The sequence below is a fragment of the Carya illinoinensis genome, chromosome 11, assembly GCF_018687715.1.
Source record: "Carya illinoinensis cultivar Pawnee chromosome 11, C.illinoinensisPawnee_v1, whole genome shotgun sequence".
Classification (NCBI taxonomy): domain Eukaryota; kingdom Viridiplantae; phylum Streptophyta; class Magnoliopsida; order Fagales; family Juglandaceae; genus Carya; species Carya illinoinensis.
This window is the reverse complement of record NC_056762.1, coordinates 13457799-13469748: the sequence shown is the minus strand read 5'-3', so window position 1 is coordinate 13469748 and position 11950 is coordinate 13457799. Positions and strand designations below refer to the sequence as shown.

General features: G+C 37.5%; 1 protein-coding gene and 1 pseudogene across 1 annotated transcript; one reads left to right on the top strand and one right to left on the bottom strand.

Annotated features, from left to right (window-relative positions):
• The first annotated feature begins 1281 nt into the window (after nucleotides 1-1281).
• LOC122280733 (auxin-responsive protein SAUR71-like) lies at nucleotides 1282-2111 on the top strand. Its single transcript, XM_043091740.1, has one exon. The coding sequence runs from the start codon at nucleotides 1400-1402 to the stop codon at nucleotides 1808-1810; it is 411 nt and encodes a 136-aa protein (XP_042947674.1). The 5' UTR covers nucleotides 1282-1399; the 3' UTR covers nucleotides 1811-2111.
• An 8547-nt stretch (nucleotides 2112-10658) lies between these two features.
• LOC122282222 lies at nucleotides 10659-11442 on the bottom strand (annotated as a pseudogene).
• Between the last annotated feature and the right edge of the window lie 508 nt (nucleotides 11443-11950).

The window sequence follows — 11950 nt, the reverse complement described above, 5'->3', positions numbered from 1 at the left end:
ATTTTAAAATTCACGTCATGTGATCTCTATTGTATTTAAATAAAAAATATACTGATTTTTTAATTTATTTTTTCCGACGAATTTGTGATAAGATTAGGTACGCTTCTAAAGCCTTTTGCTTATCAAATTGGTTCTCAGCTCATAGAAGCTTCTTGTATGAACTAAGTCGTCGAAGTCAATACTCAAAACTCCTATATGAATTCTTTTTATATGGTAATTATAAACTTAATTATATTTAGGTTTGATATACATTATAAGAGAAACGGGGTCAAGAAATAGTCTTTTTAATCATAAAATTTTAATAATAAAAACTCGTTTTTCTCGTTGTGATAAATGATTTAACCCTATAATGGAAAGTGTAAAATCTAAACTTCACTTGGACCTTTTCACTTGCTATTTTAATACAACTAATTAATTCTTAGCTTATTTTATAATCAACAAATATAATTACAACATCTGATTAAAAATAATCTCAATTTTACTTAATTACCTTCAATTTAAAATAAAATTATAAAAGAATTAAAAATTTATTAATTTTTCGAACTCGTGTGTGCAATAAATTAAGGACAATAATACACCATCAACTATATTACAACTTAATTACTACTATACATTAAAATATTAATACTTTTTACTTTAATTCAAAATTTCTGTACTTGCAACATTTTAAAGTATATAAAATAATAATTTTTTTATAACTAAACAAATTGTAATATAGATGTTCTCATATCATTTTCCATAAATCAAATTTCTTTTGCCTTTCACCCTTTGTTTCATAAATAAATAATGGTATACACAACATATTATTTTATTTCAATTTTATTATATATGATGTGATGTATTTATTATTATTTAATAATAAAAAATATATAATAAATGATTATTTAATAATAATAAATATGTTACATTTTATTTAATAAAAAATATATAAAATAATAATATAATATATAAAATTTTCTACTCTAAATTAAAAAACAAAAAATAAAAAAAAGGAAAGAGTGCTGACTAGCAAGCAGCCAGTCTCACACCTGCCCCGGAGGCTTGCATGATAATTAGGCATGGTGTATCATACTGTATATCCTCGAACCTATCTAAAAATAAATAAAGAAATAGAGAAAGGTAAATAAAAAATAAAATAAAGATAGGTGAGAGAGAGCGCCCCTTACTAATTGTACCTCCCAAGTACGCCTATCTGTACCTCCCAACAATTCTGTCATCATGACCTTTCTATGTCTACAGTACACTCCTTTTCTATTCTCTTTCTTACCCTTTATATATTACCCCCTTCTCTTCACACCCACCACGCTCTCTCATCTCCCACTTTCCTCTTCCTTTCTTCGTTTTCTTCTCTTTCTGACTGTTTGGCAGCCGCTGCTCCATCTTCTTCTTCTTCGTAAACATGAAGCAGCTTATTCGCCGCCTCTCCCGTGTCGCCGACTCGTCTCAGTACTGCCTGCTCCGGTCGAACTCTGATCAGGGCCGCCAGCCTCGCCGGGTGGAGTCCTTCCGGGCCAAGCTGCGCCGCTCGTCTTCCAATTCTCCCGTGGTCCCCCAGGGCCACGTGCCGGTCTACGTGGGCGACGAGATGGAGCGTTTTGTGGTTTCCGCGGAGCTCCTCAACCACCCTGTTTTCGTCAAGCTGCTCAACAAGTCGGCTCAGGAGTACGGCTACGAGCAGAAGGGCGTGCTCCGCATCCCCTGTCACGTCCTCGTCTTCGAGCGCGTCCTCGAGGCCCTCCGCCTCGGCCACGACCACTCGCGTGATCTCCACGACCTCCTCAGTTCCTTGTCCTCTGACGACTTCTTCTGAGGATTTCCCCCTTCTATTTTTGCTTCCTTTTGTTCCTTTTAACATTTCTTAGATTGTCAGTAGAAGAGAGAAAAGAGACAGACCTCTAAAATGGTGATTTACGGAGATCTTTTTTTTTTTTTTTGTAAATATATTTTGAGATCTTCGTCGTCCTCCTCATCAGATACAAAAAAAGAGATGCAGACAATTAGGGTTTTGTTTCTTGTTGTTTGGTTGTACAGAAGGGAAAATGAATCATCTGTAGTAGGATTACTACTCTATTTTACTGAAACGACAATGCAGTACTACTTGTTGTTTTTAATATATTTGCCCAAATCTTGATTTATTTACCTTTTGTTTTGTTGTATTTGTTTTCTTCAAAACCATGTCGAAGGAAAAGATCCCTCTGGAGGAAACGATCGATCTTAAATTGGTTGCCGGGAAAAACAAAAAAGAAAAAAAACACAGAGAGAATTCTCGAAGTTTTACTCGTTCGGATGTTATCAACAAAGATAAAACAGAACCTGTAGTATTCATGGTTTTTGGTCTTTTGCTTTTCTTGTTATTTTATTTTTCTTAGGCATCTTGCATTTCTCCCGGAATCCAAACAGTCAGCAGCCATAGTCGTCTTGTCTGCTGTAGGGGGCGTGAAGTTGGGGGAAAATTACGGAAATAATTTGTAGTTATGGAGCAGGGGAAGTGTGGGGGTTGCGAACTGAAACGTATCATTTGGGGTGATTAATTTCCGTCATATGGTGGGTAATTCAATTCAAGCTTCACCGCGGGGGCCCGTTTTGGTTTTGTCTTTGTTTTTGTTGTCTTTTGTCTAGTCTTGTGTCGTTTTGTTTCCAGGGTTAGTTTCGTCACATTATTACCTGTCATCTTGGGGTTGGAGGGGGAGACTCGAGAAGAACAGGAGAAATGTTTTTCATAGCGGTGGATTGCATAAGTACTTACATAATTTTTTTAAATAATAAATAAATATGAGAATTTTTTAATAAAATTTAATTTTTTAACAATTGATCTTATTATTATTATTTTTTAAAATGATTACAATATTTACATACTCTAATTATATATAAAAAGAATAATGATGAGATATGTGCTTTGTGGTGCGTTTCATTTTGTTTGTTTATATATATAATATTTAATTAATTTTTATTTTGTCCTTCATGCTCACATTTTTTAATTATTGGATAAGATTTTAAGTTTAAGCACCACCCCCAAGTAAGCTTTCGGAAGGCCTGAAACTTCAACATTTTTGTTTTTTAATATTTTATATTTTTATTATTATACTTGAGCTCGCTGACCATTTGCGTGGGAAGTCTCTATTCATTTTCATTTGAGTACTTGGCCTTTTTTCTATTTTATAGAAAACAAGCTCTATTAATAGACATGAGCCTTACAAGTATTTCTCAGTCTAAAGGACTAGAAAAATTATATCAGGGAAAGATCTCCACCACAAGCTAATATCATTCACATTCTAAGCAAATCTTGCAAGCCTATATGCGGCTTCATTACACATCCTTCCTACATATCTAACTTTACTGCTTCGAAATTGTGCAATCAGCTCCTTTGCATCCTTTATTACATTGCCAACCATAGACATGGAAGGCTCAGCTTGTTGCAATTCCTTCACTAGGATTAGGGAGTCACTTTCGATGATGAGATTATTGATTCCCAAATGGACACTCAGCTGCAAACCCTTGAGAATAGCAAGCATATCGGTCCTGCTGCATCACTAACTTCCTACTCTTTCTTATTAGTTGTCATAAGAACCTCACCCTAAAAATCTTTAAGAATTGCTCCAATACCTGTACTATGATGTGTTGGAAACATGGCCTCATCAAAATTTAATTAAAACACCCCTATAGAGGGGTGTTCCTATTGGCAATGGTGTCTCACTACTTTTAATGGCTTCCTCTTAGTATCTTCAAACACCTTATGCACAGTCATAGCTTGTTCAATAACTTGTTCAGGATGCAGGCACTTGTTCTTAAAAATCGACAAATTTCTTCTGTACCAACAACTCCAAGATATTAGAAAGAAAGGGTCAAGGTCTTCCTTACGCTCCATCCCACTTAGGTAGCCTACAATACCACCATACTATTTGTGAGAATCTGCTGATCTACCAATAGGTAGATACTTGTCCTAGCATTCTTGGATGGTAGAACATGAGCAAAGAGCATGGGCCACATCCTCCACCTTAGTACCACATATTCCTCTTTTAATACATGTCTCCTCTTCAAATTATGTTTAGTAGGTAGACTGTCTTTACAAGCTTTCTAAGTAAAGTCTTAATCTTACTAGGGAGCTGCATAGACCATATACTTCTCCACAATTTCTATAGGGACACAGTCTTCGAGCATTCACCTTCCATGCTGATTTTTTTGGACTCTCTGAGCAACCTGTATGCACTTTTCACACTAAAATTTCCATTGTTTTCATGGGCCCCAATTAGCTTGTCCTCTGGTGTACCAAGGCTTCAGCACGTCGTTAGTACTTTTGTAGGTAACACTATTCTCATTTTCTCAACATCACACCACTTCGTATGGTGGTCAAGTAGGCTATCCATAGTTGCATTGCTGTCAATGATTTTCTCTTCTCGCATATTGTTAGCAAGTTTAAATAAGAACCTCTTTACCTCCCTGAGACAACATCTTCTCCTTCCAGCTTTGTAAGTTTGTCAACACTTTATGCTTGATGTCTGAGAATGCTTTTGTTTTGGCTCTACCAACCAAGGGAGGCAAGCCTTATTAAGGGGTAGATTGCAGGACTTGACTAAATGCAAACTGTAGAGGAAGTGCATACCTTGTTTTCGCCAGTCTCTGCCATCCTGCAAGGCCAAAGGGCAAATGGATGGATGAAATAAATAGTATCATATTCAAGCATATTTGGAGTTAGATAGGCATCAAAGATATAACTGATAGTCCCCCAGTCTAAAAGGCATTGGATAAAAGCCAATCTCACTTTTGTGATTGCTAAGTGTTAAGCTTTACTTTCTGGTTAAAGTCTTCAAGAAAGTAAATGACTTCAAAGGGTGCGATGGAAGAAGCAGTGGTAGCACTACTGTAATAATAGAAATATTGTTCAAGTAGATTAGCTCCTATGACCATACTGGGAATAGGGGGTATATATTTGTGAGTATGTTATCAGATTATGATTTACATATCCTGTAACTTACATCTTTCTACATGAAAATGATATGTCTTCTTCATTATGTTTATTTTTTTACCTTTACCATGTAAATTTGAGATGATGAGTTCGAATGATACAAATTGATGATGTTGTGGTTTCCGAGTGTTGAGTCTTATCATGTGTCAATCATCATGGAAGGGTTGATGAGTCACTACGCTATTCCTATGGCACATTGTCAAGAGTTTCATACAGTAGGGTGATTCCACGTGATGACCAGTGTGGAACGTCTTCGTATTGACCTCACTTGATAATAAGGGTAGAGAGATTCCTTGGGTTGATTATGCGTGATGTCTTTGAGTCGGTTGACCAGGTAGAGGGATTCCTTGAGTTGATCATGTGTGTTTTCTTTGAGTTTGTAGACTTGGTTGAGCGATTCCCCATGTTGTTTGGTTTGGATTTAGTGAATGAGTTCACACATTGGCCAGGTAGAGTGAGTCATTGAGTTGATTAGGTGGAGTGACTTCCTGCTGAGACTTATATTATGAGATATTGACTTTATGTGATTTGAGAAGAGGGTGATTCCTCACCTTGGTAATGATGTGTACATAAGCTTTGTTGAGAATGTGATTTCTCAACATGCTTATATACTTGAGTTTTATTCAAAGGATGATTTCTCGTTATATCCTATGAATACGTGTGTTTCTATCTGAAGGGCAATTTCATACCATGCATAAATATATATGTGTTCATTGAATTACTTACATGAAATTGTGCATGCATATTCATTGCCATTGTCTCTTATTAATAGTATTGTCACGAGTTTTAACCTCCTAGGATTTCTTAGAAGTCTCATTATGGTGGTCACACCCGTGGTTTGTTTACCAGAGCCATAGATCTTGATGAAGATTCAACCTAGGTAGAGTTTCCCAAGGAAGAAGGACTGACCCAACCCAAGTTGTAGATACAGAGGCCTATGTCTGATAATAGTTATTCGTATTTGTTAAGATGTATATTTTGGTTAGGTAATGAACCTTGTTTGGTTCCTTGTATTTTGATATAAGTAAGTGATGAACTCATGACAATGTATATTATTTGGGAAGAAGTGACAATGACATATGGATATTACTATTATTATTAATGGATAAGTTTTCTTATGGTATAAGCCTATGGTACAATTAGTATTAGTCTCCAATTAATCCCTTACTTATTTCACTATGATTTATTTCACTTACTGTGTACTCGATCCATGATTACACGCATAGACCATACAAAATATCTGAGGTATTGCCGGTCGGCTAGCATGCCTAGTACCATGAATCCTTGCCAAACTCTTTATCTAGGAATAGGGAGCTACTACTCATTTCTGTTTATTCTTTTTGCCATCCATCTCCTTCTCTCACTTTCTCTATTTTAGAAAACTCAGAGTTTTCTTTCTCCCCCTCTCTCTCATCCTCTCATATGTTTTGTGTTTAGACTAGAACAAACATTCCTTTTTAGAGCTCTAAACTCACGCACTTAGGTTCTTGAGGTCATCATCGGACTGCTTGAAGCCAATGTACTAATGATCAAAGTCAGTGATTATCGCTACTCGAGTTAAGTGGCTTCCTTGCTTATAGTTACAATGCGTGCTTGATGATTGTAGATTATGCCCTCATATGTTCAAATCAAGTTATAAGTTGTGTATTGTTAAGAATAACTGGGTAATAATCCTATTATCTCGCACCTTGCTAGCTCTCAATCTACTTGCAAGTTGCTTTGCGCTCTCAATTTCATATAGAGACTATTTATTATGATATCGTAGTTTACCTCGCATTAATTGGCTGGTTTTTTCATATATTGAATGTTAATTTTTGAGGTATGACTTTTCGTTGTATCTCACATTTGGGAAGTTATTTTTAAGATTGGCTTACTGTTTTTACAAAATAGAGGTGTGTGCGGGTGTGAGTGACTCACGGCCTCAAATTGAAATGGGATTTTATCATGTTGGAGCTCTCCTAATCACTTAGGAGTGTGTAACAATAGAGTAACATTCCATGGGTTAACGTTATGCTATCAATGGGCTCGAATGAGACAATAACTCTCTCGGATTGAGTCGTTGCCTCTTCGTTGGCTGCGGAGGTAAGATATCACTTATGGTGAAGGACTAGTATGCAAAGCCAAAATGTTTATTGAGCTAATGTTATATGTGTGGCCGTTACCCCCAATGTGACAAAGGAAACTAGGGTGTGTTTATTGATCATTTAGGGGAGGTTGTGGTGCATACACTAAAAAGGAGAAAATTTTTAAGTTGGTTTTAAGGAAATGGGAGGACTTGGGGTCCTCAGTTCTTTCCATGGCTATTGGAGAACCTGAGGTTCTCGGATGATTTTATGGTTATTGGAGGACTTAGGATTCTCTGACTCATGGACTTTGTAGTTGATATTGAGCATTGGATGCTCAAGATGTTCATTGTGTTAAAGAAAATATACTTACTTAACGTTCGGGTTGCTGCAGTTTCAAGCTCACATGTACCATTTATGTTGCTCATAATTTTTATGGCTCCATTACATACTGATATTCGGGTTTTTGATTATTTAAAGGCTTAAATGTTATGAATATCTATTACTCAATTTCCTTATTGCTTTGAATCTAAATGCACATATATATATATATATATATATATATATGTATGCATGTTGCTCAGGGTGTTGCTTTCCCTTGAAGCAAATTCATGTTTGCTTGGGTTCTCTTATCTTTGTAAGTGTGCATGATTGCTCATATTCTTTATGTTTCATACTTGCATTACAAAAAGCATTATGCATCTTGTCATGGTTTTTAATGTACTGAGATTTCTCAAATTCTTACTATTGTAGTCCGACTACAATTTTGCTCTTCGAAACAGTACTCTTTGATGCAGATATAGGCAATAAGGGTGAGTACAAGTAAGAGCCCAACATAGCTCGGGGAGTGAGACGGAGGCCTGTTCCCATTTGGGCTATTATTTTTGTAACAATTTTTCTTTTTGTTTCTAATTAAACAATTTTGATGGACAATTATAGTTGTAATGGCCATGTAATGATATTGCGATGTTGAAACAATGATGCTTATGAATGGCATTTATGATGCAAGGTTTGGTGTTTTAGTATTTCCTCTGGTGCTGCTAATGTTTATAGATATAATACATGCCTTTATTATTTTTTGTTGTTGTGAATTTGTATACAATATACACGCATGTGACGAGTATACGTGCACACACATTTATCACAATTGAGAAGGTGTGACTCTTGTGGTGCACATCCCAATGCCACAATTCTTGCCAAATCAGTAGTGGGGGTTGGGGGTGTCACAATTAATCTTCTAATCAAATATTTTTCTAGGCTTTACAACTTCTATTTCTCATAGAGGGGGTTTCCACATGTCCTATGATGCTGTTGGAGCATTGGTTGCTAAGCCTCGTTTTCATACATTGCCTTCGTCTTGCCCACTACGCGCAAGTCACTAGTTAGGTGTATGTAGCTCGCCTCCCAACGCTTGCCTTTGCATGGCTACCTTGCCTCAAGTTACTTCATCCTTGGTATGAGTGTCCTTTCATTTACTTTGTCTTTTATGGGTGTCCTTTCAAAGTTCCTACTTCGGGTGTCCTTTGAACGTTAGGAGCAATTTTTGCTCAAACATGTATCGAACTCTGAGCCTGTGCCCCTCCTAATTCCTATTAGTTAGTGTGTGCATGAAGAATGATTCTTGGGGTTTGTTACAATGCTTCCCTTGACATCTTCTACATGTATGTTATTCTTTGGTCGATGCGTTTCCTTGCCATTAAATATCTGAAAGTGATGGAAATCAAACTGGCTCTATATTTGTCTGTAAAACCCTAGCCACGCCTTATTTCCATACTCCCTTGCAGTTTCTTTTTTTTTCTTGGGTTCTACAACTTCTTCCTCATTTCGTTGCATATTCTGTTTACCTTCTGTTTGTTGTGCTTTAATGGCTTCAAGAAAATCTTTGATTACTTAAGATGCTCTTAGCCATCAAGCCTTCACCTCTTGTTGCTCACCCCTGTGACAATGTTTTTTAGTTCAATGTCTTGCTTCACCTCATTGCAGTTTTTCACACCCATTGGAGCCATCCTATGAAGAGTTGGCCAAGTTTATGGGATGGGTCTGGCGGTCCATCATAATTGAGGCCAAATTGGAATCTTTAAGTGCAATCTACAACATTTCAGATAAGTTTAGGAGCCATATATGAAATTTTGATATATACTATCATATTATGTGTATATATTTGTAATTTTTGTAGGCATATAATATATTATTATTATGGATAAATATCAACTAGTTGTATATTGATTATTTACAAATTTTTACAATTTTCTAATTCAATAGAGGTTTTATTTGTTAGTTGTAAAAATTTCATTAAATTTATATTTTTTTATTTATCTAGTTTCTTAATTATTAGATTTTATTCAAAATAAAAAATAAATAATTCAAACCAAGCCAGCTCGACTCAACTCGACTCGAGGTTACTTTTGTGTTGAGCTTGAGTTAGGATCTTGGCTCACCGAGTCGAGCTCGAACAAATATTAGATAAAAGTCTCGAGCTAGAGCTTTTTGAACCGAGCCGAGCGTGATGATCCAAAGACCAGTTTGATTCGATTACAGTCCTAGTTGTCCCCTTTTATGAACCTTCACATGATGACTAGGAACTTGCCTCAAATCTATCGCATTGAGTTGAAGAACTTTTACAATTGATACTCCAAAACCAAGAATTGGAACTAGGGGTGCTACTTGGCGGGGTAGCCCCCTTCCTGGCCCTCGTCCCCGCATGGGTGAAGGGTGGGGTTTCTCTCCTCAAAACTATCGGGACAGGGCACCCTGTACTGGTGTTGGGAGACAGGGGAGGACCCTGCCACCACTATGCACAAAATCCACAAAAGATTATATTGATACATAATACAAAATCCACAACAAATCAAAACACAACAATTTCGCAATCTCTTGCAACAAATAATCGGAGAGAGAGAGAGAGAGAGAGAGAGAGAGAGAGAGAGAGAGAGAGAGAGAGAGAGAGAGAGAGAGAGAGAGAGAGAGATGTTGTTGGTTGTAGTGAGGTTGAGAGCCACTCAAGGGAAGGGGGCAGGGGGGATTAGGAAGAAAGAGAGGGAGGGGGAACTGGGTAGTGGGAAGAGAGCTATTCAAGGGGTAGGGTTAAATTAAAACTCCCCCTCAAAACGACATCTTTTTGGTAACAAATATATATATATATATATATATATATATATATATATATATATGTTTTGGGCAGTGGGGTGTAGGGCTGGGCCTAGCCCACTCGCATCCCCGGACCTCCTTTTGCTTATGGGGAGGTTGGAGGTGGAGCCTTGCTGTCCACCCCTAATTGGAACCAATGATTATTTGTCACTAGTTGGGGTTGTTGCTCACGGTCTAATGAGCTTGGGGCTACCGACCTTCCCACACTTTGTTAGCACCCGTTTTGAAGAATGAGGAAGACTCAATCTATATACTCTAATTTTTAACTTTTTGTTCCCCACATTTACACTTTTGATCATTTTAGTTTTTCTTTCACTCTTATGTACTCATGCCACGCCAACATACATGCCACACAAGCATCAATTGAATATTAATGCATGTTGAATAAAACAAAAAAAACATTAAAGATACATTTTAAAATTAAAAAACTAGAAATGTATTAAAACTCAACAAATAGGGGTGCTCTCCTGCCAATGAATTAAAGATCAAGGGTGGCTAGTGGCGACCCCAGAGTGGATGTGCATGCACTGCTCCTAATCTCAACTTTCATAGGTGGAATATGGCTAGGCCTGCACATAGACCTGTCCAAACCAAATTTGGGCAAGACCCGACCGAACCCATAAAATTTGGGTCAGGCTAAAACCTGTTCTTCTTTTCCTTGTTTGTTCCAACCATAGACATTGGAGGTCAAAAAGACCTTGTTATTGAAGTTTTTCTGTACCCATCGTACTTGTCATTGAAGTTGGCCTTGATAGCCTCAATGATCTTGTTAAACTCCAACTTATCTTCATTCTTGACGGTGGTCAAGTATAAAACCGATGCAGTTGTCTTGTGAACCATCGCTCCTAATCGTGCTTTCCCTTCCACAATGCATTATGTGATTTCCATCTTCCTGCACAATGCTAGAAGCTAGACAACCAACTCTTTTAGGTCCACGTCATGGGCAATGACCACAAGCTGTGCTTTGTCATGCTTGATGAGGTATGTAACATGGTTGAGACCATATTTCACCACAATAGGCTTCTTTGCTTCTACATGTTTTCCTTTGGCCTCTGCCTGAGCTCTTTTCAAGAGACGCTCCTTTTTTGCAGCCTTGTCCTCAAGCCTGTACTTGAGAAGCATCTTGAATAGGTTTGTTGCTAGGTTCTTGTAGAGATTTTCAGTAAACTAATTGAGAGCGGGTGGTACCTTGAGCTTCTGCTTGAGGATTCTCTTCTTCCTTTGGATCTGAATGGTCTTGGGCCACTTCACAAACTGGGTAAGGTCACATTATACCACCATAACCAAAGGATTGAGAGAGAGAGAGAGAGAGAGAGAGAGAGAGAGAGAGAGAGAGAGAGAGAGAGAGAGAGAGAGAGAGAGAGAGAGAGAGAGAGAGAGAGAGAGAGAGAGAGAGAGAGAGAGAGAGAGAGAGAGAGAGAGAGAGAGAGAGAGAGTACCAGAATTGAACGAAGATGAGGACGAAGCAATATGTACGAATGAAGATGAAGAATAGTGTGTATACAAATCGTCAACGGATCAAACAAAGCAACAAGTGAAGATGAAAAAAGATGAAAACTAGTGACGACGAGCAGAGGAAGAACGACGGCTAGGGTTTGAGGAGAAAGAAAAAAGTTATGGTCGGGTGATCGGTTTTGACCGACTTTAAAATTTGTTAAACCCTTTTGTTGCTTAACCTGATCAAACCGATTTTGTTTGGGTGGACCCAATTGGATGTTTCGATCAGATCGGATCCAGGACCCTTTTGCACAGGCCTAAATATGGCGATATGTTCAAC

Bases quoted from the DNA above. Each gene is read 5' to 3' on its own strand.
- LOC122280733 (XM_043091740.1), top strand. From the start codon at position 1,400: ATGAAGCAGCTTATTCGCCGCCTCTCCCGTGTCGCCGACTCGTCTCAG.